This window comes from Mesocricetus auratus, unplaced genomic scaffold, assembly GCF_017639785.1.
Source record: "Mesocricetus auratus isolate SY011 unplaced genomic scaffold, BCM_Maur_2.0 Super-Scaffold_100028, whole genome shotgun sequence".
In the NCBI taxonomy this organism is placed as follows: Eukaryota; Metazoa; Chordata; class Mammalia; order Rodentia; family Cricetidae; genus Mesocricetus; species Mesocricetus auratus.
The window spans coordinates 19,592,597-19,618,953 of record NW_024429209.1 but is presented as its reverse complement, the minus strand read 5'-3'; the positions used below and the strand labels follow the sequence as shown (position 1 = coordinate 19,618,953).

Sequence of the window (26,357 nt, the reverse complement as noted above, 5' to 3'; positions counted from 1 at the left end):
TGCCTTTCTTGTTTCTGTAGTTGGTTTTTTTTTTTTTTCCGCCTGCTTGGGCAGTTAGCAACGGGTGCAGTCGTGCCCCGGCTAGGGCTGAGGGAGCGTGCTGTACAGCGTCTTTCTTGTGTAATTGTCCTCTTTATGACTGTCTAGACGTCCCGCAGATGCCTGTTCTTTGGGGGGGGCGGAGGACGGCTTTTCCCTCTGCCCACACTAAGTGGAAGGTTGCAGACACCATGCTTCCCGGTGGACTGCCTGCCCTTCCCCAGAATGCCCTCCTCGTAGCCCCTTAAATTAAAGTGCTCTGCCTCCCCGCAGGGTCTTTATGTTTATGACACATTTAGTTGACCTGTGCCAATGTTATGCCGGGGGCGGGGGAGGAGAAGCTGGAACTTTCTGAGCGGTCTCCTTTCTGAGGGTGGGCAGCCCACCTTCCCTTCTGCAACTTGTACCCTCAGTTCCTTTTGTCTTGCACAGATACCAAAGAGTGGCTTCTCAAGGAAGTAAATATTGGGCTTACTTAAATGGGCCGAGGCTTTGTTCTCCTAGATAAAGTCATTTAATTAGCCTCATTGCCATAGTGACTGGGCCATTATTGCCAGGGGTAAAAGGGGGTGAGTGATTTGGTGGAGAGGCTGGGGTCCCCCAGCCACCCATTCCCACAGGAATCCAGGCACCAGTCAAGTCCCTTGGTGCCACAACTTCCCGAGTTGCACCTCCCTGACAGCCTTCTCCCCAGTTCCTTGTGAAGAGGAGAGCAGTGGTTGCCTCCCCGCCCTGTGAGGCTACCACAGCCCGTGGACTTGGGAGCCCAGTGGAGCTGAGGTCTAGCTGTCTGTCTAGGCCCAGGGCTGGGGTTGTAGCTGGCACTACAGGCCTCTTCTAGAGAGAAGGCTGCCCATGGAGGCCTGCCTTGTCCAGTCCAGCTCTAGCCAGGCCCTCCCTCCCCTCCCCAAACTGTCCTCAGGACAGTGAAGCGGAAGTTGCCACCCTCCTCCTGCAGTGTGAGTCTCCCTTCTGTTTTTTTACACAGTTGGGGGGCATAAAATGTGGGAAGGAATCAGGGGTTTCAGCCCACCAGATGTCTCCAGGGATCCCTAGGCCTGAAGTTCTTTCTGCCACATGAAGGAGGTGGTCCCCTCTGGGCCTGAACCCTATGTATGCACCCCAACACCCAAGCAGAAGGCTGCCGCTTACTGTCCAGCAGTGGGTGTGACTTGGAGGCATGAGGGCCGCTCCAGCCGGCTTGTCACCAGTGTGCTCCCAGGCTGAGTCCCTTCACACTCTTCTCTTCTTCCTTACTCCCCTCCCCCCCCCCAGCCCAGAGGTCAATAGATTCCTGGGCAGCACAGAGGATGGGTGACCAGTTGGCTGTAATTAAACTCAGATGTCACAGATTTTTTTTCTTCTGGTCCCGATAGTTATAATAATATCTCTAAGGTGAAAACTCCAAAAAGAGGTATTTTGAGGGGAAGACACTTAAGGAACAAAGCCAGGATGGACAGACATGTAAGGCATGTGTGCGCCCACACTTCTGTCCCTGCTCCCCAGGACCCCTCGAGCATGGGCCTTAAGGGACCGGGCTACCCACAAAAGTTCTGGGTTCTCCACTGGTAGCCATGACCGTGTGGTAATTGGCTCTGTTCTGGAGTGATGGGCACAGCAGGATGATGGTGACCAGTCACTGAGCCAGTGTGGGATAGTAAGGCTGTTCCTCTCTCCGAATTGGCCTCGTTCACCACGTCAGAAATGCACCCTCAGGCAGGAGATGGTTCAGCAGGTAAAGGCGCTCGTTGCGGAGACCGGTCACCCGAGTTTGTTTCTCAGGGTGCATACACGTGAGAGAAGAGAGCTGATTCCTGCAAATTGTCCTCTGACCTCCACTCCACAATGCCACGGCAACTCCCCATCCCCAATAAATAAAGCAGACAAAATGTAAAAGTAAATAATTAAGAACTGTGCTCTCAGGTAGAGTTGGGCGGTCGGAGGGACTCCCCCTCCCCACTTTTTAATAATGATCATGTCTAGTGACCTCTTTCTAAGTGGCAAGGGACCCCCACTCCCTCTATCATGAGCAGTCTCATCTTGCTCAAGGAGAGCTGAAGGCCACTCCCAGCAGCACAGAGACACCCCAGGAGAGAAGTTGGGCAAAGTCTGGGATGGCTGGGCTTCCCCCCTTCCCTCCCTGTAGTTGAGAAGTCGGGTTTGAAGCTGGCTCTGGGCACTGCTGTATTTAGGAGGCGAGTTGCTGCTCATGTGTCAGGCAAAACAGATGTGGCGGGGAGACAACATCTATTTTCATAATTCGGAACAAATCTGGCGAGCTGCCTTCCTTTTCAACTGGGCCTGTTCGTGCAGAAAGCCCGGTTCCCCAGCAGCCTTTAGCAGAGGTATTTATAGCTCCATTGAACTCCTTCCTCCTCTGGGATGGAATGGTTTCTGCTGCTGGGGAGGGGAGGGGGGAAATCTGGACTCCTGGATGGGGGAGCAGGCTGCTTCAGGGACATCTCAGAAATCAGAACAAGGGGGCACATCTATCCATCCTTTTGTTTCCTGGGTTTGTGGGGGTGTCAGCTGAAAGCCGAACTTGGGAGAAACTTAGCAAGCATCAGACCCCTGACATCTGGAAGGATCCAGGTCGGGAACCACCCCCCTCAGTCCACAGAGATTTTGGGTTGAGGTTGGAAAGGGAACATGTGAGAACAGCCAGGGTGGCCTGCCTGGGGTCCCACGGTGCTCTGATGGCTGAACTGGCCTCCTGCCTGACTGTTCAGGTCCCATGCCAAGCATCTCCCTTTAAACACCGGGGCCTCTGCTTCAGCCTGGCCACGTGTGTCTGAGTGTCACATAAACGAAGCCCTGTGTGCTGCTCAAGGGACTGGGTTGGTGATAAAGGATCCCTGGCCCTGGTCAGCTAAGACCTTCCTAGAGGCGAAGGAAAGGCAGAGAAGTCTCAGGTGGCCTCGTGCTGGAGATCACACAATCGTGTGGGGTAGGGGTGAGGAGACCGTGTGGGGTAGTGGTGAATAGGGGTAAGGAGGCAGTGTCAAGTAGCGATGGGTAGGGGTGAGGAGGCCGTGTGGGGGTAGCAGCTGGAGTGGAAAGATCATCTCCTGCAGAGTGAGATGCCGAAAGGAAGGGTGTCTCTTAATATGCTTGTGGTGACTGCATCCAAGACTCAGCTGGCCATGTCACCCTAGAGAGGGACCCACCAGCTTCCAGAACCCTCCTTCATAAAGCACAGAGTGTCTTTAATGCACACACGATTTGGGTTTTCCCGAGGCATTCCCTGGGCGCAGGTGGCGTGTTCGGCACACCTGCCCACGTGGTCCCTGTCTGGCCAACGCAGATGGGAAGGAAGCGTGGTCTAGAGAACCTGCTCGATGCTGTCTTGCACGGGTGTGTCTGAGCAGAAGCCCCACCAGGGCTCCCTGGTGTGAGACAGGCTCTGTGCTGTGTTCGAGTGTGCGCCAGCCTATCCAGGCACCGACTCTGCTTGCTGAGCTCTTGACTTCTCTGAGCAACTCCTTCCTCTTCTCTGGCCTCTCCTGAATCCTCTAACCCCAAAGATCCCTGGCATAGAGGAGGTGTGCCTTTCCCTGGGATCACCAAAGGACTTCAGCGCTGCCTAAGGCCAGCTGGCCCCAGCATCTCCTCTTAACATTTGAGCCGGAGGAGGTGAAGAAGCTTGGTGGGGTCCAGGCAGGCCACAGTGGACACTTGAGGGGTGGGTTTGGCTTTAGACGTGAGACTTCTAGTGATGCTGATCTGTAAGCTAGACTCAAACTCACACTGCAGAGCCCTCTCCAAATCCAACTCAGTTGTCTGTGCTGCCTGTGCTTTGACTACACACAGGACCACTACTCCCCTCCCCCCACCAGCCCTAATGCTGCCTGCCTGCCTGGCCCCTAAGCAGCCTTCTTCCTTGTCCCGAGCCCCAGGGCTTTCTTTTCTTTGAATGAGACCAGAGTTCCTGCCTCAGGATGTTTGCACTGGGAATTCTGAGTTTGTTACCTCTTCCCCATTCCCCTCATCCTACACCAGCTCAGAGAGGCCGTCCCTGATCAGGACCGCTGGCTCAGCCTTCCGCCCCAGTGCTCACAGCCTCATATTGCCCTGAAAGATAACTTGGAAGCTGGAGGAAGACCTGTCCCTGGAGGGTGCAAGGGCACTTGAGTCCCTTAGGGGGCCTTGCTTGTGCAGGGGTTACACTGACAGTTTGGAGTGCTACTTGGCATATTTTGCTACATAGGGCTGTAACTGTTGCAGCTTAGAGTGCATAACCCTGAACACACCTGAGTGTTTTCATGGCTGATACATTGACTCTTTGCCTGGCACTGGAGTGCTTGATGGCATCCAGGGTGCAATGGCTCCGTCTTCTCCCCCACTGGCTCTTGTCCACCTTTACGAATAAGGTTGAAGGGTCTTTTCTCATCGGAGAGACAGCAGGAGCCGCCACCTCCAGGTGACTTAGAATTTTCCCTCTTCGGTTCTAAATTTTAAGTGGTGTGTTTAGAATTAAATCTTCAAACTGGGAGCCAGACTTCAAGTTGAAGGATGACAGCCGAGGGCTGGTTCCATGTGGTTGCCTGCAGTAGCCAGATGGCAGGTTCTGGGAGGGGAGCAGGGGGAGGCAGGGGTGGGAAGGGGGGGCGCTGAGATGGGGAGACTGGGATGGAAAGAGGGGGAGGCTAAAGAGAGGGGGAAAGGCTGGGAAGAAGAAAAGGGAAGGCTGGGGTGGAGAGAGGGAGAGGCTAGGAGAAGGGGAGAGGTTGAGCTGGGAAGAGGGGGAGCCTGGGTGGAGATGGCAAGAATGGGAGTAAGGGGAAGGGACTTCCATTTGGCACTTGTTCTCCTATAGCACACATTGTGTAGCACACCGCCACCCCGGGGTTGGCTGGGTTGTGCCCCAGGCATGGTTGCTGGGGATACCCTCTGCAGGGTGTCCCAGTGACCTGAAGGGATGGTGCCTTCCCAGACTATTCACTTAAGAGGGGGAAAAACCCAAAATCGTCGTTTGACATGACAGTGACCATATCACCCAGCTTCTACCACCTTCTGCAGCTAAAACGCCAAGGCCAGGGGTCCACCATTCCAGCTCTCCGCTGAGCAACTGTCCTTTGAGGTGTTATGTGTTTGTTGTGTGTCCTTTAATCCTGTGTAGATTTGTGTAACTCACAGCAGTCCCATCCCAGAGACGCTGCGTCCTTCCCTTTATAGCCTCACACGCCTCCTCCTCTCCCGACAGCGTCTAATCCGCTCTCCATCTCTATAATTTTGTCATTTCAAGGATGTTACATAAATGGGATCATACGGTGTATAGCTCTCAGATATTGCTTTTCTCACTCCACGTAATTCCCTAAAAGGTTTACCCAGGTTTCCAGGCAAAGGCGCAGCTGGTCCCTTTTAATTGCTGAGTAGTATTCCAGGGTGTGGCTGTAGGGCGCTTATCTGACCCCTCACTGTTGAAGGGTACCTAGCCTGTGTCCAGCTGTTGGCTGCTGATAAAGCTTCTGGGAATACTAGGGCCCAGGGATGGGGTGAATAGAAGCCTCTGTTTTCGGGATCAGTGCCCAGGAGTGTGAGTTTCAGCTTTTGTTTCTCACTAACACCCCCTTCCCCGCCCCACCCCCACTGAACCCTTCTGGGCTTCTGGTGCCAGGACTTTGGAGGTGGAGCCCTGACTGTCAGAGTTGCTCTGTGAAACCTCTGCTGCGAAGCTGCCTGGGTACTCAAGCAGATGGACCTGGGAAGCAGACAGACCTGGGCCCTTGCAACGTGCTTCCCAGCAGGCGGTATTCAGACACCAGTAACCAGGCAGGCCGAGGGATAGAGAGAGTTCTGGCTGTCGGTGCAGTGTCGCCTGCTCCGGCTACACTCTGACTATTTAGCAGTCCTCCAGCAGGCCAAGAGGTTCAGCTGCCCTCTCAACCAGGAAGCAAGGCAGTCAGCGCAGGGGAAACTCCAGAGCAGATGCCGTGGAGTCCCTCCTAACCAAAACAGACCTCCTGCTGACTCAGAGCGGGTGAGGGATGAGAGTGTAGCTGTGCTGAGAGACCCAGTGAGGATGCTCCCAGTGAGGGTGCTCCCAGTGAGGGTGCTCTTAGCAGGCAAAACCACAGACTAAGGTCCTGGGGAGGAGGCAGCAACCAGGCCAGCGGGGCTGGGAGGTTTGAGAAGTGCGGTGATGGTCAGGAGAGGGCGTCTTTCAGAGTTTCAGTGTGCGATGAGGGGTCATCAACAATCCACCCGTGGCTATTAACAATCCCTGTCGTTGCTGGGGTCGGAACAGTTGGGGAGAGGGAGCAGGGGACTACAACAGACAGATAAAGCAGGATGACAAAGACATAGATAAAGCCTTTGCTCTTGAGGGGCGACCCTCAAGATCTCCACAGCCCCGGGTCCTCATGCTCCCTTAAGCCATGACAGGGTGTAGGTGGAGCCCACAGCTACGAGTCCTGAGGTCAGGAAAGGCCACCTCCACCGTTTCTGGGCCCCAGTGGGTTTGTCCTGAGATGGAACGTTTTAGTTCTTGGTTTCTGTCCGTTTCTTACTTGCTGTCCGTAGCTGCCGTTATCCTGCAAACCGAGTCTTCATCCCGTCCTGTCCCGTACCAGCCACCACAGGGCGTTAAACACATAGCTGACATCCTTGCCACTCATGTCCCCTCCCCGTCAGTCAGTCTGCTGGCTTTGTGACCTAATGCTGGTGTTGGGGTGGCTAGGATGTGAGTCCTAGCTTGGGTACTCCACAGACCATTCATGAGGTTGACACAGTAGCCTCATGCGAACCTTGGAGCCACTGAGCGGGAGTCTTGTCCTTCCTAGGATGGGGACTTCCTGCTTCTGGGGTTCCGTGGAAAGGAAGCACAGCCAGGGCTGTGAGAGGTCCCGAGTTGCAGGCAGCTGGCAGACTGCGCGTGTGCACGCACCCTTCCTTCTTGGGGCTGGCTTTGCAAGTAGCATGGAAGGGAACGGTTGGAGGTGTGGGGGAGGGCTCCATGGGTTTATATCCCAGACAAACCTAAGGGGATAGAGCAGCTCTGGGAGGGCGGGACCCACAGACTCCGGAAACCCTCCTGTGAGCTCTGTGGCTGGCATCTCTCGAGTCTCTTGATGGTGAGCCCACCAGCCTAGCCGCACCTTTTCCTGTAGGCACCCCCCACCCCCTTTGATGGCTAGCCAGAGTATAGCCTACATTGTTTTCAGGGACCCTCCCAACAAAACTGTCAGCCAGCCAGAAAGAGCTAATCTGTGCACCAGGTGCAGCCTAGGTCAGTAGGTTATCCTGAGAACATGTGTCACCGCGACCTAACCTTTCAGTGTAGCAATCGCCCAGAGACTGAGGCCACCGCCCTCCTGCTGCTGCTTCTGGAGACTGAAGGTGGGAAAGCCGGGGGCGAGGCTGGCCTGAGAGTGGTCGCTTTGGGTCAGTCAACAATATGCCTTGTCTCACCCCTCACACACTCACTTAACAGAGCATGTCTGTGTGACCGCACCGCCCCGTCCCTGTGTCCCCTTTAAACCATGTGACCCGGGACAAAGCCTCTCTAAGTCTCCAACTCTTTGTCCCTCGGAGGAAGTAACAAGACGACGAAGGCCCATCCTGAAGAGCCAAAGGGACAATCGGGAGACATGACGGTAACTCTGCACCTGTCTGGTTACACTTCTGATGTTGTCAATAGCCATAGGAGATTCTAGGTCGCTGAGTCCAGCCAGAAGTGAGCCCAGCCGGGACGCTGCGGGGGTTGACACTTTGAGTTAATGTGCTCTGGGGCCTGGGTCTGGCAGCAGGCAGGTCAGTGCTACTCAGATGAGTGGGTTGGCACGGCCAGGGCCCCGAGGACAGACCCGTCAGCAGGAGACAGCCTCCCACGTGAGGCGGTTCTCGGCTTCCGTGCTTGCAGACTGAAGCGGGCGGGTGGTTGACGTGCCCTGTCCCCGAGAGGTGTCCCTGGCTTGTGTCAGTGCAGGGGCTCCGACATCCACAGCCCAGCCCATGGCCATCTTTCTGTCTGTACACAGTGCCCCAGTCACCTCAGGCCACCAGACCACAGTACGCTGGGGACTGTGTGACTCAGACAAGTGTCTTCTTGAGGCACTGAGAACAGAGCCGGAACTGGGTCCCCGGCACATTCTGGTCTAGATGAGGACTGACTACCGCCTTGTCATTTCCCTGGAGAGACAGGGAAAGGAGCCCTGAGCTCCTCGGATCTCTAAGAAGGTACTGAACCTTTTGGGTCAGGGCCCCAGCCTTAGGAACATTGTAGCCACACCTCCAGGTACGCCTGGTGGCGGATAGACCCCAGTGTACAAATGTTGGGGTGAAAGAGGGTTGCACAATGACACGCAGCCCCCTTTTCCAACAGTAAACTGTGTCTTGCAGGTTTCTTGTGAACTGGGCATCGTGCAGTCCGGTTAGTTCCCCGTGGGATTCTCATGCCTACTACTGAACGAGGGGAGCACCATTTGGTCATGGGGTCTGGAGGTGGGGACGCCACAGCTTCATAAACTGTGGGCCACCACCCCATATGGAGCTGCGTGACTGGATGTGGGGGTTGTGGAAAATCTGGCAACGGGATCAGGTTCCTGAATGAACCTCGCTTGGTGGTGAATTGCAGGCTTCCCCATGTTGTCTCGAGGGTCCAGTGCCTCCGTGGCCTTGACTCCGTCTGCACTGGGTGTACCCTTGTGTCATGTGTCACCAGTGAGCACTGCCTGAAATCTCCTCACTTCAGACATAAGACTATATCGTATGAGTAGTGCTTTCTGCTCTGATTGAGATATGAGGGCTTAACTATGGAAAACGAAGACTTTCAATTGTTTCCCTACCGCCAATCCTCAGCGTACATCAAGGTAGCATGTCTTTGGATTGCATTAAGATGTAAGATACTCATTTTTATTTTGTGTGTATGAGTGTTTCGTCTGTGTGTATGAATATGTTCTGTCTGTGTGTAGAGACCAGAAGAGACGGTCACATCCTCTGGAACTGGAGTTACAGACAGTCTCAGGGTCCCCTGTTATGAGTGCTGGGAACCAATCCCCAGTCCTGGCAGAGCAAAAGTGCTCTAAACCATGGAGCCCACTTTCCAGAATTCTGATTTGGTATTAAGACAGGATTTCCAGTGATTTCAGAAATGGCCCCAAATATCTGCCAGCCGCTTTATACTATGATTCATGCAAATATGCCTTCTCGGTGTTCACTATTACAAAGTCAAAATGTCAGTCAACTCCTGAAAAGTATTTAAAGTGTTCCATCCTCCAGGACCGATACTCATCCAGGATTTAATTCTTATGTAAAATAAATAAGCATGTCCATTGCATTAGTATGCCAGCTGCCCTCATACTTGATAGATAGCAAGGTTGTACATGTGCCAAAGAATTACTTTAAAATATATTTCTTTGTGATGTATTATCAATAACTGTTTGATTTGCATACTCGTTTTATATACCTGTATGCCCAGAGGTACATATTTCTCATGTAAAGTTTCCAGGTTTGGTGAGGTGGTTCACAGGTAAAGGCACGTACTACCAAGCGTGGCACAAACTGAATTCAATCCCTGGGACCCACAAGGCGGAAGAAGGGAACCGACCCCTGCAGGTTGTCCCCCGACCTCCCCATATGCACCATGCCACCCCCACTAAATAAATGAAACATAATAAAATTCTCTCTTAACAAGGGGTCAAAGGTGGAAAGTGTTTACAACAAGCCCTTGAAGGTGAGGTCCTCGGGGTCACACAGAGTGAGCAGCAGCATCAAGATAGGACACAGGGGGGAGCCTGTGAGTCCCCACAGCGCTCGGAGGAGGCAGGTGCTTGCTGATTGACTGGCCGTGTGTGGATAGACGGCTGCCGCTCTCCTTGCCATGTGAGCGCCCCGTAGCCCTCGACCCTGAGGAGAGACTGGCACGGGGCATTCTGGAAGTCCCTTGACAGTGGTCTGGTCTTGCACCATAGTGGTCCTAGGAGTGGCTCTTGGGCAGCCAGTGCTGGGTCCTGAGGGGTGACGAGAAGTTCCATTACCCTGTTTCAGGCTCATGCCGGTTGTGGGTGATTGCTGAACCAGGTTACGTGTGGCACAGCACCACTACCAGAGGCTACCAGACAGGCCAAGCGGTAATCACTCACAAAATTAAGTCCCTCGTGGAAGAGTTTAAAGTTCCTAAGGAAACAAAAGCAAAATACAAAAAAAAAAAAAAAAGGTACAGGATGAGCCAGTAGGCAGGGGAGAGGGTGGCCCAGGCTTAGAGAGGTATGAAGCTATCAGGAAGCCACAAGTGATAAGTGGTGAACCTCACAGGCCTGCCTTCGTTGGACAGGCAGTGGACAGGTGTGGTAGGCTTTCCCTCCCAGTGGACTTCACTGAACAGCCAATCTTATTCCCTATAGTGGCATGCAGAGCTCCATTCCTGCACTTAAAAAAGGTTATCTGTGTGTGTGTGTGTGTGTGTGTGTGTGTGTGTCTGTCTGTCTGTCTGTCTGTCTGTCTGTCTGTGCAAATATGTGTGAGTAACACAGGAAGTCAAAAGAGGCTGTCTGGTTCCCCTGGAGCTGGAGTTAACCGTCCTTGTGAGCCGTCCCAAGTAGGTGCTGGGGACTGAACTTGGGTCTGCCGCACGAAAGTGCACTTTATATACAGCTGTTGACTCTATCATCACCGAAGCCTTATGGAGAAGGAGCAGGTGCTTGGGAAATGTTACTACCGGGGAGTCTGTAAATTGCAGAAATCTGGAGTGGGGACAGAGGCAGGTCCTCACCACCCCTTCTAGCCTCCAGGGTGTCTAAGTTCGGTCACCTCCCCACCTCTGTCCCAGGCAGGACCAAGAATAGCTAAGCTGCCCCTCTCTGGTCCTGAAAGGCTGGGCCACCCCCCCCCCCCCCCAGTGAGCACTAAGACTCCTCCCAGCTGACCCTTGGCTCCTCTGCACGCGGCGGTGTCAATGAGGCCCCTGGGACTGAATGAGGAGCCATTGAGAAGGGGTTCAATACATACCGCATTGTGTCCCAGCTTCAGAGCTGAGCCTTTTGTCCCAAAGCCTTGGAAACAGAGCTCCGGTTCACTTCCCTTCTCCTGGGTGCTGAAGTCCCGACTTATGTGGGGAAATACCAGGCCCTTGAAGATCAGTAATTGAGGAAAATACATGTTGGTTTCTAGGGAACGCAGGCGCCTCCCGGGGCGAGGGCATCGTGCGTCCCGTTGTTGGCCAACGCTCAGAAACTCACGTCCACAAGCAGGCATGTGCTCCACACAGGGGATCTTTTGAGCGTGTCATTAAGATTTCTTAAAATGATGACTGTAGACGGGCGTGGTGCACTGGGCCAGCATTTGGAAGGCAGGTGGAGCGCTGTAAGTTTGAGGCCAGCCTTATCTGTATGGTGAGAGAGACCCTGTCTCGAAGGATATAATAAATAAATTATTAATGTTCTCTTAAAAAGGCCAACAGTGGGCCTTAAGAAATGGCCCAGAAGGCAAGTTTGAGAACCTGAGTTCAGTTCCCTAAGCCCACATTTTAAAAAAAGCCAGACATCAGGCTTGGAGATGGTTTAGTGGTTAAAGGTGTCCTCTGACCTTTCAAAGGACCCAAGTTCCGTTCCCGGCACCCAGGTCAGGTGGCTCACAACCGCCTGTAACTCCAGCTCCAGGGGGACCCAACACCTCTAGACTGCAAGGTTACCGGCATGCGTGTGCACGCATACTAGAGACGTACAGAAGATTAAAGATACAGCCTTGCTCTTTCAGATGCCACCATTCTTAGCTCAAGTTTTACCTTTTTTTCCTGTGAAGTGGGTCTCTGTCGCGTGTCCCTTTCTTCCTGTCCGACCATAACTGCCCTCTTCCCTTGACAGTCTGGGGGATCTGCAGCTCTCTGTTGGAGTGATTTGTGCCCTGGGCACATCTGGAAGCATCTAGAAACACATGTACATGTCACCAGGGAGGCAAGGGGGCCTGTGGCATCTAGTGGGTGGACAGAGCCCACCCTGCATGTGCAGAGCAGCCCCCACGGTGGCGATTGTGGAGCCCCAGACGTATATCACGTGGACGCTGAGTCGTCCTCACACAGGTGGACGCCATCTTTGACTAGTGCCGCTGAATCCTGGAATAACCGTGTGCACCGGTTTGTTGGGTGACATTGGGATGACACCTAGCTGTCCATTTCAGGAATATTCCATGTAGAGTGACCACACACACTCACACTCACGCACACACACCACACACACTCACGCATACACACCACACACTCCCAAAAGACGTACACACACACTCACACACACACACACACACACGTATGCTATCAGCAGGGGACTCCTGTTGATTCTGTCAATGCCACTTTGGAAGTTAGAATTGCAGGGCTGAAAGGTTACAAGTATGCTTGATTTTAACAGTCAGTGCCAGAGTGTCCTTTCAAAGCTGTGACCATCCACACTGCCACCCTCAGACAGGCTCCGGTCCCGGGCCCTCCCACCACAATTGCTTAATGAGCCAAGTCCATCTGACTTATTTTAAATATCCTTTTGGGTACAGCCCCAGTCACGTGGCTGGAGGCACTCACTCGCTGTGAATTCTTTCTGCCCTGCCAATAACTCAGGAACAGGATTGACGCTGTGCTGACAGCGGGTGTTTAAAGATGTTCAATGCCGGTGACAATAGGAAAAAAAAGCCCATTAGTTCTTTCCATTTGGGTAATAGCAAGAAAGATAAAGGGTGCGGCTTTGCCTTCCCTTATTGAAGCAGCATTTAATCACAAGGCTCTCAAGTGATTAGGCAGGCCTGTCACCTTCCCGGGACTCTATCTCACAGGCCCGGTCCCTGCATGCACATAAGGTCTGGCTCAATGCTGGCCTCCTGCGTGGCCGCCTCCTGCATGCCTCAGCAACTTAGCGTGGGGGCAGAGGTCTGTGTTTGGGTCTGTGTTTCTCTGTGGTGAGTGAGGAACCAGGGAAGCACCCTCTGCCACTGACGGAGAAGGCAGCTCGCCTCTACTTGACGGTCCTTTGCAGCCCCGGAGAGAAGCAAGCAAGAGCAGGCTGGTTGTGTAGAGCTGACCCTGCCTCCACTCTGGTAGCTGGCCCCCAAGTGCCTGCTGGTGCTCCCTCCTTCAGTGGACAGACCCCGTGGAGACTTTGCTGTTCGCTCCCTGCCGGGCTCTGGCTGAAGGGATTGTGTAGTTGAGGTGTGCCTGATCGTTTTTTAAGATTCCCTGCCCAGAGGAGGGGTAGCCCAGGGCTCCCCCACTTACTCCAGCAGTTTGAGGAAGGGGCTGAGCCTGGCGAGGAGGCGCAGGGAGGTGTGGGTATCGTGGTCTGAACTTCTCAAGGCCCAACGCCAGTCTTGATGCTAGTGAGGAGAAGAAGATGTGTGGAGAGTGGACGGTAGCCTGGATAGATGGGTGGTTGGATGATGGACAGACACACATAAACATGGGTGGGTGGTTGGATGATGGACAGACACACATAAACATGGATGGGTCGTTGGATGACGGACAGACACACATAAACATGGATGGGTGGGTGGTTGGATGACGGACAGACACACATAAACATGGATGGGTTGTTGGATGACGGACAGACACACATAAACATGGGTGGGTGGTTGGATGATGGACAGACACACATAAACATGGATGGGTGGGTGGGTGGATGAGGATGGGAAGATAATAGATGGGTGAATGGGTGGTGGTAGTGGATGGAAGAATATATGTATATATTATATATGTATATTATTTATTTATTTGGCGGGGTGGGAAGAGTACTGAGACATGGGGAGACCAGACGGGTCCCGACCACCCTGTGGAACGTGACGGGAAAGCAACATTCTCAGAGCCTTCTCCTCTCACACCTTTGGCTCTGGAATCCTCCCTGTGTTGAGGATAGGCCATGGGCCATTGGCTATATCACAGGGAGTGTGACCGGATAGAGCAGAGGCCTCTGGGAAAGGACGAGCTGACTGTCTGGATGCACCCTTGGGAACCTGGGGACGCCCATGCCCCTGCCTGCCCTCCCCAGGGTGTATGTGGTGCAACAGCTTAACCTGTTCTCACCCTTCAGAAGTTTGGGATTAGGTTAGGTTTCTTTGGAAAACGCACATGCTTCTTCATTCTCCCTCTGTCTTTTAAGTATACATGTAACCGTGCATGTTCATAGCTGTGTTTCCGTGGAGGGGACATCCCCTTTGCTGGGGGTGGGACAAGGTGTGCTCTGGGTCCCCCTAGTGCCCCTCAAAGTAGGATCTGTGCAGGACAGGTCTCCCTTCATTTTTAACGGAATACATTTGTGTATGCTTGCTGCAGGCGTGCAAGCTCAGGAGTAGAGGCCAAAGGTCAACCTCTGGGGTTGTTTCTCAGGAGCTTTTTGAGGCAGGGTCTCTCACTGGGACCTGGGCTCTTTGGCCAGCTGGCCCCTGAGCCCTAGGGATCAGTAGCAGAGGTGCGCGAACTAGCCCTTTCACAGGAGAGAGTGTGTGTGTGTATTGATTGAACACGTGTGTTACATGCACTCTCCTGAATACTGGGCCACCACAGGGAGTAAATAAGCTTAGATCTGTGTTCTAGAACTGTTGGGTCAGATTGAGAATTCTCAATGAATGCTGCAGAGAAAGATAAACCAAAGGGATGGTGCCCCTCAGCATGGGTGCGAAGGGCTGTTTTAGATAGTGTGCCCTGGGGACAACACCTCCTGAGGTGCCGGGGCAACGACCAGAAAGCGCTGATGAGATCAATCATGTGAGTGTTTAAAAAAAGTCATTCCTGGAAGCAGCAAAGGTCCTGATGGGGACATGGTGGCTGCTGCCTAGCAACAGAAAACAGGTGTCAGAGGAGAAAGTCCCAGAGCAGGTTTATCAGGAGAAATGGACTTGGGAAGTGAGTAGCAGAGAAAGGGCTAGGATTGGAGCCCAGGATCTTGGAGTTGGACTTCATTCCCTGGGTCTAGCTTGGTATCTGTAATCTCAGTGAGAGGGAGAGGCAGGGATCAGAAGGTCAAAAATACCCTTAGCTGTATATCAAGTTGGAGGCTAGCCTTGGCTACGTAAGAACCTATCTCAAAACAAGCCAGGTGTCGTGACTGGTGCAGGCCCTTAACCTCAGCACTTGAGAAGCAGAGGCAGGTGGATCTCTGTGAGTATGGAGGTCGGCCTGGTTTACATAGTGAGTTCCAGGACAGCCTGAGCTACATAGTGAGACCCTGTCTCAGAAGGGGAGGAAATTAATCAAAACGACCCCCTCCCCCTAAAAAAGACTGCCAAGAATGGCAGAGCTGGGTCCTTCCTAACCCTCGAGGTGCGTCTTCTTGCTCTCAAGGCAACAGTAGCTGAAGTTGCAGGGAGCTGGGGGGTGTCACCTCGCCATTCAAGGTCACCTGGCCAGAGCTAGGTACCTATCAGAGCCTGGCAGTCTGTCCTGAAAACCAGAAAATGCCGCACAACCTGCTGCCTGCTCCCCAATCCTTCGGAGGAAAAGCAATTTAAAAAATCATGAAAGTTCTTACACTAAGAAATAAATGCGCCTTTGGGGGTGTTTGAAACGGCACCCGAGAGATGGCAAGAGCTATTCCTTTGACGTCTGGTCTAATTTTACTTGAATTCAAGGGCATGGGGGAGCCAGCGCATATTCAAATACAGCAGGCAGTGGGGGAGGGATGATGATGGAGTAGCCGGAACCCCAGCGACTGGGGCTCCTCGGAATGACAATGAGGCCGCCCGCCGGGTCTCCACCAGGCGGGCCTAACGAGATTAGATTTTCATAAATTTCAGACGGTGCCAATTCCTAATTCCTCCGTGTGCGGCCAGGAGGCCAGACAGGGCCGGGTGTGGGCTGCTTGTTAACTAGGAAGGAGGTTGCTACCCTCCCCAGAGGTAGACCCAGGGGCAGGCTCGTAGAGAGCATCTGGTGCAGGAAAACCTAAGGCTACAGGCAGCCAGGTGGATCTGCTTAGCATTCCAGCCCCAAATGCTCTCCACTCTTAACTGGAAGGTAGGGGAGGGGGAGGGTATCTACGCCGATACCCGGTGGTTGGGCCCATTTGCTCTACACCCCCCCCCCAATTTGCACTGGGAAGGAGCTGTAGGCTGGGAGTCAAACGCTGTTCCTTCTCCATGTAGTATAGCTCTGTCCACTAGAACAGGCACCAAAGATGCTGGCAGAAAGGATACCACCTTTACATGAACCAGCCGGAACTGAGTGCTGCTTCCTTGGCACAAACGCAAGCTCCAGGCCCGTGCTGGGATTAATACCCGGTTTGTTTTGTTCTGAGACCCGTTCTCATGTAGCCAAGGCTAGCCTTGTCAGCACCAGGGACCAGCTGTGGAGGTGTCCTTTCTTGCCACACAGAATGGCTCCCTTCCCGCTCTTGCCTGAAAGTTTGATAACTGTGCTAGGATGTCATTGGTTCCCTTTTCTTACTGCCAAGGTCTCACCTTGTGAACCAGGCTGGCCTGGAGCTCGTTGTATAGATCAGGCTGCTCTTGACCTGGTACCAACCCTCCTGCCTCACCCTCCTAAGTGCCGGGATGACAGGCATGAACTACCATGCCCGGCTCTGCTTCGTTTTTAAGCCCTCAATCCGGAGAGTGCGTTCTCAGCTCTGCTGCGGGCAGTGTGGTCTGGACCTTTGTGCCCTGGTTTTCCTTGTCTGTCCAGCCTTGCCAGGATGGGTCCAGCTGTACCTGGCCTCCGTGAGTGCTGAGGAAGCGGTCCTCATGCCACGTGTGTGTCTATCTGTGCCCTGCCTTGGAGGTACCAGGACTTTTTTGTATTCTCTTCCTAACCCAGCATCCTGTTTTGCCTCGGTGTGTGTCAGGCACCGTGAGGGCCATGCTGTGGGCATTTCCTGTTCTGCTCAGTGGCCAGCCACACTGAACACAAGCCTTTGCTAGACATCTCCATGCACGCACTCGGTTTCTTGCTTTGGACCCATGTTTCCTTCCTCCTGGCTTATATGAAATTTCTGGGTCTGTGTCTTTGCTTAAAGCTGGGTAGTCATGGAACCAGGTGGTCACATTTGTGGGTACAGAGTCCTCCCCTCACTTTGGGGGAGCGGACCCAGGAACCCAGACTTGTCAACGCCAGCTAGCCCTGCAGGGCCTTCATTCACTGTCTGTCCCCACATCCTGTCAGCTTCTGCCAGCCCTGCTGCCTCAGTTCCTGTCTCACCAGTCTTCCCAGGGCCCCTGGAGGAGTGGAGCTGCCTCAGGCTGCCAGAGGCCAGGAACAAAGGCTGTCTACATCCCCTGCTCCCTTTAGGTCTAAAGTGGGCAGAAGCCCCAGAGACAGCCAGAGGGGGTGTCTCAGGCCGGGGTGAGGAGTACAGAGTGGAGGAGGAGGGGCTGAGGGCCCTTTGGGGGAACGTGGGTGTTGCACAAAGCGGGTCCTGTGTCCCTTGAATGCACCGCTTTATCCTGGGTTCCCACAGCCAGACTTGAGTGCCCAGCACATTCAGGCCAAGCTACCCAGCACAGGCCCTGCCTCTCCTGGGGAGACAGGAGCGTGGCCACAGTGACCTGGTCTCCCTCACCATGGCCCTACTCGGGCCGTGTACCCCACTAGAGGGGGTCCTTATTTGAGGAATGGGTGAATTCCAACAGAACCCTTGTAGCTCACCCTCTCTGCCTCACCTGTACCTGGCTCCTCCAGGGCGAGGTGAAAATGGGCCTAGTCTGAAAAGTTTCTGTACCGGGATAAGCCTCTCCGCCAACACAGCAATCCAGATCAGACCAAATCAAACCGAATTAGAAAAGTTTAATGGATACAACGTTCCCAGATGATTTTCCAGCCATTCCCAGTTCCCAGAAAGGAGAGGGAAAAGAGACCAGAAAACCACACATCTGTTTTTGGTTGGGGGGGGCAGGGAGCAGTTTAAATACCCTGTGGGAGTGGTCTTGAGCATCTCCGGGGGAGGGGTCATCGTTTGTCTGGTCTTCTGAGAGGCTGCAGGGTCTGGAGAGGGATGGGGGAGGGGGGCTTGGGGGCCAAGCTTCCACCAGAGCATAGTTCGGGAACTCCAGCTGTAGCCCTGACTTGGGTTGGAGTCCCAGCTGTGGGCATTTGGAATTTGTGATCATCTCCTCCACAGTTCTGTTTCAGCTTGAGGTCCGGACCTCGGACGGGGCCTGAGAAGGGACTTGCGTCAGGGGAAGGCCGAGCTCAGCCTCATGGATTCCAGTAGCAGAGTGGGTCCTGCCTAGACGATTGTCATAGCAGTGACAGTGGTGTGACAGGCCTGTGGGTCTGGCGGGTAGCCGTGGGGTGTTGGAAACAGGAAGGGAAGATGGTATGCATGCTGGAGGCTGGCTGGGGCTGAGGGATAGCCTGGGACAGTGGGAGAGATGCTGGGGCTGAGGGATAGCCTGGGGCAGTGGGAGAGAAAGAGAGGTCCTGCAAGCTTCTGCCCATTCACAGTAAAGCGCCCGCAGTGAGTGTGCCGTTGTCCTGCTCAAGGCATGGGGAAGCCATGGGAGGGGTGAGTCCTGCAGGGCTTGAGGTTTGGGCCCATGGAGACTTTCGACCCTCCTCCCCAGGTCGTCTCTGGTTAGCCCCCAGCTGAGTCAGTTACCCTTGCAGATGAACTTGTTGCCTTGGGGTCCCTTTCCTCTCTTGCATCAGGGAGTGCATCCTTCCCCCCCCCCCCAGGTCTTTCCTCCAAGGCAGGGGAGGCTCATCACTGTGTCCCCACCTCCAGCAGGGCCTTTGGGGGTCTGGCGAATCCAGTGCCCTGTAAGGCTCCTGGCATCCTGCCTGTTTCCGGGGGGTTCTGCTGGCACCAGCTGTGGCCAGCTGCTGAGCCTTGGCCCGCCAGACTCAGCAGAACCAACCGCTTAAACTATCCAAATAGCTTCTTCCCTTCCCAGCACCAGACTGAGGGCTTTTCCTCTTTCTAGGGGAGAAGTAAACCAAGACTGAAAACAGGAAGAAGAAGAAGAAGAAGAAGAAAAAAAAAACAAATGAGGGAAGCAGTCTGTGCAGTACCTAGGGTTCGTCGGGGGCCTTCACTGGGAGGAGCCTCTGACATGACCCTGTGTAGTGGGTGCAAGTTTGTGTGACTGGGTAGTGTATGTGCTTATGGGTTTTGTGTGTGTGTGTGTGTGTGTGTGTGTGTGTGTGTGTGTGTGTGTGTGTGTGTGTGTGTTGTCTTGTGCTTCCTGGGATGTCTTGAGGTGTGACGCAGGGTTGGCCTGTTGTTCGAGTGTCAGAATATTGAGGTGTGGTTTTGGGGGTACATGTGGGGGTGTTGGTGTTTAAGAGTAGTGGGCTGTTTTGAGGGGTGTAGAAGGGCTGGGGTGTTTGAGATGTCACCCCCATCATGGGAGTGTTGGGGTGTAAAGGATGTACATGCTTTAGGCTGTTGTTTTGGGGAGCGTAGGAAGGTTGGAAAGTTGATATGAAGAAGAGCATTGGCATACAGGACTGTTATTCCGGGGTGTTTAGGAGGGTTTAGGTGTTAGTATGAGAGTGTTGACATAGAAACACTGGGCTGTTGTTTGGGGGATGAAGTGTTGGAATATTGGGCCGTTTGGGGGTGTGTAGGAGGTTGGGAAGTTATTTTGGGATACACAGGCGGTTTGGAATATTGGGGTGTATATGAGCAGTGGCTGTTGTCTTGGGTGGGAAGGTTGAAACGTTGCTTGCCGGGGTGTGTGTACTGGAGAGCCCTGCACCGGGCTGGTCTTGTGTACATGCAATGCCCATGTAGTACCTCTGCTTCTGTCCACATCCTACCCAGCATTCCCTTGGCCCTCATGAGCTCCCCCTTTCCGACATTATTCCCTGGACCCCATAGGTAAAAAGACCCCAGGCACAGGGGATGTAAAGCCCAAGTTCCCTGCTGAGAGCCAGGCCATGCGTGGCATCCCTGAGACTGTGTCTTCACACGTCCACGGATGGCCTGGCCGAATCCTGGACGGGGTTTCTGAGCTGACTTCGCCCCTGTGTCTGAGTCCTCAGCCTTTTGGAGATGGGAGCTGTGGAGGCTGGCCCTAACGTCTCTCTCTCTCTCTCGTGTATCTCTCTGTCCCACAGCGGAGCTGGAGTTCGTGCAGATAGTGGTCATCGTGGTGGTGATGATGGTGATGGTGGTGATGATCACATGCCTGCTGAGTCACTACAAGCTCTCCGCCCGCTCCTTCATCAGCCGGCACAGCCAGGCCAGGAGGAGAGACGACGGACTGTCCTCAGTAAGTGACTGCTGGGGCAGCAGCCTGGGTTCCCAGCTGCATGGAAAGCTCTAGCCTCACAACCGCATCACCGTACGTGGGTGCCCTGGGGACCCCTGGCTTTCTCCAGTCAGCAGAGCAGGTGGAGGAGGCTCTGCACGCTCTGAGGGGCGGGCGGCCCAGGGACGTGTGGAGGCTTGGGCTGGAGAAATGTGCACCTTGAGGGCAGAAGGGAAGATGTACTTGAGCCCACGTGCGCAGCACTACTCTGGGGACAGCAGCAGCAGCGCCAGAGAGATTTCTGCTGCACTCCTAGAGGGAGCAGGAGTTTGGTTTTGTAGGCTCCCGAGAGCCGCACCGAGGAGCTCCGCTGTTAAAGACTGAATGGGCTCGGGGTTGCGGGGAGCGGGGAGGTGGGAGACGGTTGGGGGATGTGGTGGCAGGGTCAGGCCTCCCAAGGCTGTTGAGAAGCTAGCTGAGACAGAGCAGAGAGACAGCAAGCAGCTGGTGCTTGACTGGGTGCCAACCAGGACAGAGGTGTGGGACAGATGCCCCGAATCTTGTGGCTGTGACCTAGATAGCAGTCCTACCCTCTCACCAATGCACTGCCAGTACTTGGACAGTGTAGTCCAAGTGCCTTAGGAGGCCATGGAGGCAACCGGACACCCGAGAATCTTCTTCCTGGGCCTCAGTCTCATCTGGCTCCTCACACCTGAGGAGGCAGCAAAGGCACCTGCTGGGTAATTCAGGCTTGACACAGTAAGCTAGCTGTCTCTGGCTAGAAGGCTCCCTCACCCATGTGATGCCTCACCTGCCAGCTCTCTGCTGAGGGCTCCCTGGATGTTCCAGCTCCCCTGGCACGGGGGACAGCCAGGACCACCCCAGGGCCATGTGTGGCAGGAGATCACAGGCAGGGGCTCCATATAAGGGGCTCCCCGCTTTGGGAGCTTCCAGCTTTGAGGGCTGGTGCGGGTGAGCAGATCTGAGGCCTTACAAGCTGGAGACATGGCACTCCTCAGAGGGAGAGAGGACTGACTGCAGCTATCCTTGGGGTCTGAGGTCAGGGTCTTGGGTCCCAGCCATCCTCAGAGCCCAGAAAGCAAGCATCCCTGTGTGTGCCGGGCCCCTTGCTAGCCTGAGTGACACTGTGTAACTAGTTGCAGGTCATTTATTTACGTCCTATCGGGGGGCAGTCACCTAGAGTAACTTATTGCACCCAGAGGGGCTGCTTGGTCTCTGTGCAAGCAAGCGTGCGCACGCGTGCGGGTATACACACACACACACACACACACACACACACACACACACACATGAGCTTGAACAAAACTGGTCTCAGTACCTCTGGGGACCCTGAAGCCACCCCTGTGGTACAGAGGAACAACCATGCTGCGCCTGAGGGGCCCCTCCTGACATAGCTTGTGTTTTGATGCATTAGTGCTGTGAGCATCAAGGATGTCCTGGGACCCAATAGCGTCCCCGCTGGACTCCAGAGTCACTGCCACTAGATAGTCGATCTCCTGTGGGTGGCACTTGCCCGCTTGACTGTGGCATCAGGCCTTAGGGGACCCTCTGACCTGCCCTCGGGCGTTCACCGTCGGCAGCAGCGGGGTGGAGGGAGGTGTATTCTCTTTGTGGCTCGCAGTGCGGGGTAGGAAGCTGCTCTCTGGGCAGGCCAGCGGTGGCAGGAGGGAGCTAGCACGTGAGCAGCCCATGGGGGCAGTCCGTCTCCAGGATGGCTGAGCGGGTGCTAGGAGGGTGGGGTGATCACGAGGGGCCATGCTGGGCAGAGTGCCCAAGTTTGAGGGATGTCCCAGGCTGGCAGAGGCACCTGGATCCTAAGGGCTAAGCCAAGAAAGAACTGGCCATCACCCTAGACAGCAGGGTTGTCCCTGGCAGGTTTGGGCACCTCTGCTCGCGTCTGGCCCGGTTACAGGGCCGTCACCAGTTTATCGGGACGAGAACCGTGACAGAGACACAGACGCTCCCTGCTGAGGCCCGAGACACACCCTGAGGGCAAAGCTGGCACCTGCCGTGTAGGAACCCTGCCTGCCATGCCCTGGCTCACCTGGCTCATTTGTTATCTGTTACCTAGCAACAGGCGTTGCCGTCTGCCTGGCAAGTGTTGGTCACACAGTGCCAGCCGTGAGCGACATCCAGGGCTCACTCCCTCAGAGAGGAGAAACTAGGGCTCAGAGAGGTGGAACCCTTGCCCTAGGCCAAACAGCCCTCACGGCCGTGTCCTGTGAAGGCCCCACAGCCCATTGTGGGGTGAGGTTGAGCCGAGAGAGTGGGCTGGGGAAACACAGGGGCTCTGGGGGCACGTGGCAGACGGCTTGTTTTGTGTGGACACCTGAGCTCGGCTGCCGACACAGACAAGACTCTGACCTTCCTCCCAAGACACCAGGCCTCAAAGAGAGCGTCCCTAGTGTCACCTGGCTGCATAAACAGGGAGCCCAGGGGAGGCCTGGAGCAGAAGGTGACAGTTCCCCTGGGACACCCTCCCCTCTTTCCCACGTGGTGTGTCTGAGGCATCTCCAGAACTTGTGACCTCCCAGAGAGACCTAGATAACAATTGTCTGCCTGGGCTCCGTGTGTCTCACTAGTTCACCTGCCCGTGCAGGCCTTGTCCCTTGGATGTCTCTGACAGTGACTTCTTCTCAAGGTGGCCCTGGAGTTGGGGGCCCTCTCCTACCTGTGTGAGTGGCCACAGTTCCATCCCAGGACTCCTGCCTTATATGCGAGAACCGCCTGGCTAAAGGCCTCGGCGTCCGCCATCTTCCCCTTGCTGCGGCACACCGGCCACCAAGTCTCTCTCTGAGGCGGTCGGCCTGAGGGTCCACTCCTAAGCGTCCGCCAGCTGTCCTTCCCCTGCCCATTGGGACAGTGGGTCCCTGCCTTGACGCCCTGCCCGTCCCGCACAGCCTGTGCCTGTCCCCACTGGGCTTGGATGTAAGCATCCACCTCCTCAGTGCCCCCCTCCCCGGGAGTCGCTCCCCTGAGGTCACCTCAGACCAGAAGCCCAGCTAGGGCCTGGGGTGAAGCCAGGCTGTATCTTCTCATCAACCCTAGGCAAGGGTCACCTGCTCCCCATGGAGCCTAGCCTGCCTAGAGTTCATATTCTGGAGCCAAAGGCAAAACTATAGCGAAACCAGACACAAGGGTCAGTGGGAGCTCAGGCCTAGATCCATACCCAGCCTCAAAGAGATTCATCCAGGCCTTTCAAAGCCTGTGTCAGGGTGGGTCCCAGCTTTCCACCTGCCAGGGGTTTGCTCTGCAGAATTGGATGACTGCTTGCCCACAGGGAGGGAACGATTGTCACTATGGAGCCAAGGGGGACAATCAGATCCCTGCCTGGAAGCCAGGTAGTAGCTTTCGATCTGGAGTTGGAGTCAGGTAGGCACTATTAGGCCTCAACAGACTGGCCTGGTCCAAAGGCTGTATGCCTAGGTTTGTGAATAAAGTTTTATTGGCACCCAACCGTGCTTGTTAGTGTCTGAGCTATTAGAGTTTAACAAAGCAGAAACTGCTTGGAGTTTTGTTTTTGTTTTTTTCTTCTGGTATAATGTTTTAGTTGCTCTTTGAGAGTTCATGCATACAGAGATGTTATTCTGAACCTTTGTGGAAATGGCCGGCAGACACCTGCTTTGGGGAGGTCCAGGGAGCCTGTGGGGAAGCCATGGTGAACTTGGGGCAACTCAGCTGAGAACCGATCGCAGAACAGGAGCCAACACCCCAGCCCCAGAGCAATAATAGGCCAAGGAATACAGTTCTAGGAGGAGGGAGGGAGGGGCCATCCTCACTGCTGGCTGGGGCTGGCCTCTACCTCCAGACACGGTGACTTCCTGAGGCCCCAGGGTTAGGGAACACTAGGTGATGGTGCATGGTTGTAACTTGAGTGTGTGCTACGAACCACGCTGCGTGCTGGGCGTGGGGGATATGGCAGCCCCTCCTGGCATGGCTGCAGCTTTGCAGAGAGAGTGAGGTATGTAGACAGGCCATTGCGGGCAGAGATGGTGAGGCCGTGTGTAGGAAGGGAGAGAGAGGGCCAGTGCTTTTCTGATGCTGTGATAAAGCGTTGTGACCAAAGGCATCTTAGATGGGGAAGGGCTTCCTTCGCCTTTCCAGGTCACAGCTCACCATTGAGGGAAGCCGGGACAGACACTCGAGGCGGGGACCTGAACCGGAGACCATGGAGGAGCAGTGCCCTCCGCCTCACCCTCTAGCCTGCCCCGGGGTGGTGTCACCCACAGTGGGCGGGGCCCTCCTTTATCAATCATCAATCAAGACAGCATCTCACCGGCTGGCAATAGGCCAACCCGATTTAAGGCAGTTAGTTTCTCAGGTGAGATTCCTTCCTCTAGGTCATGTCAAACTGACAGTAAGAATTATCCAGGACGTCTGGGCTGGGAGGTAGGGGAGGTGTGCATCATACATGCTACGGGCAAGGAAACACACGTGAGGGTGTGAGTTTTGCTGGAGCGGCCGTGGGCAGGTGGGGCTGGCCGCTTATCCTGTGCAGGTTTGGGGGAGGGCGTGGGTAGAAAGGAGTGGCCCTGTGGGAGGCTGCAGAGGCAGAACAAAGCCAGGACCCTGGGGGTGCAGTATATGGGGCTGGCTCCCATCTCCCTAAGTGTGTGCCTGACTTAATCTGCAAGATAGGGATGGGGGGCCAGCTCAGGCCCCACTATCCGGCAGGCAGAGGCGTCCAGGGAGGTCAACTGGATGGCTGTGTATGGGAGGGGTAGCTGAGGGAGGCTCCAGTGAGCAGGGGAGCTGGCCGGTACAACTTTTGGGTAGCCAGGGCCATTCACTGCATAGGGAGAGACATAATCTCCCGCCTACAGATGCAGACCCGGAACCGCCTAGTGGCCACTGGGTGAACTGCGAGCCTCTGCAGCTTAGGGCTGGGCATCCTTTCCCAAACTCAGTGAAGTAGCAGCCCAGGACAGTTTTAGGGAGATGGGTTGTGGTGTGATGGGGTGCGGCATTTGACCAGATTGTAAGCTTTAAATGTTCAGCTGCATTACTTCTGTAGGAACATCTCAGTGAAGCCGAAATCCAGGCATCCTTTTTCCCAGTGACAGTCATCACACAAGCCGCTCCACGTAAAGACGTTTGAGACTCTATGGCAGTGGTTCTCCATTTTCCTAAGGCTGGGCCCCTTTAATGGGGTCCCTCATGTTGTGGTGACCCCCGTCATAAAATTATTTCCATTGCCACTCCATAACTGTAATTTTGATACTGTCATGAATCGTAATGTTTGTAGGAGTGAACCCCACAAAGCTATCCGCCCATGAGGGTGGGGACAAGTAAATTAGCACAGGTAGATATAAAAGGAAGTGAAAGGAAAAAGACCCTCTCTTTCTCTTGGAAGCCAGCCACGCTTCTAACTCCTAGCTTGTGTGGCTCTCTCTCTGATAAATAAATATATTGTATCTCCTATAACATTGGCTATCATCAATAAATGTTAATGTGCAGGATATCTGATACCCAACACTGAAAAGGGCTACGACCCACAGGTTGAGGTCCATTGCTCTACAGAGACCTGGGCACTGAACATCACTGGTTTCTATGAATGGGGGGAGGGGCGGTGGCACCTGTCACTTTCTGTTGTCCCTGAGGGTCAGGTGATTGTGATGTTCAACATTAAATTCACGGACCTCTGCAGCCGAGTGTATGTATCCCCATGTTCAGGAGCCGAACCCGCCAGGACAAAGTTAAACGTTTTGGGCGAGATGGTGTGGGGAGCGCGTAGTTCTGGTGGAGAAGGCAGGCGGGAAGGCCACGCCGGGCTTCCTTGTCCGCCAATTCCAGGTTTGCTCTCATGCCGGGGGAGGCTGCCTGCAGGCGTTGAAAAAGGGTGCCGCCTCACGGATCACACGTGTGCTTCAGAAAGCCTGACAGGACGGCAACGGGAGAAGCCCAGAAGGCCAATGTTGTCTTGTTCTTGACCACACAGACGTGGGGAGGGTGGAGGAAGAGAAGCGGATGGGCCCAAGACTTCAAGTTTGCATCTAGGGTGGGTGGGACCCCACGTCGACAGCTCTGCCCACTGTCGACCCTGTTTGACCCTGTATCCCTCTCTACTCTGTAGGAAGGATGCCTCTGGCCCTCAGAGAGTACGGTGTCAGCCGGAATGCCGGAGGTAAGACCAAGCCTCACCTCACCTTCCCTCCTGTGGTACCCCTTGCTCTCAGAGGCTGGGCACTGTCCAGGATCTC

At 54.6% G+C, this 26,357-nt stretch overlaps 1 protein-coding gene across 1 annotated transcript in view; it reads left to right on the top strand.

The window, feature by feature from the left end:
- Window positions 1-26,357, top strand: part of Pmepa1 (prostate transmembrane protein, androgen induced 1) — a 49,037-nt gene that overhangs the window by 21,005 nt on the left and 1,675 nt on the right. Inside the window, exons 2-3 of the mRNA XM_005074473.4 lie at window positions 20,003-20,157; window positions 26,231-26,281. Coding sequence (XP_005074530.1) covers window positions 20,003-20,157; window positions 26,231-26,281 — 206 coding nt within the window. The remainder of the gene's footprint in view (window positions 1-20,002; window positions 20,158-26,230; window positions 26,282-26,357) is intronic.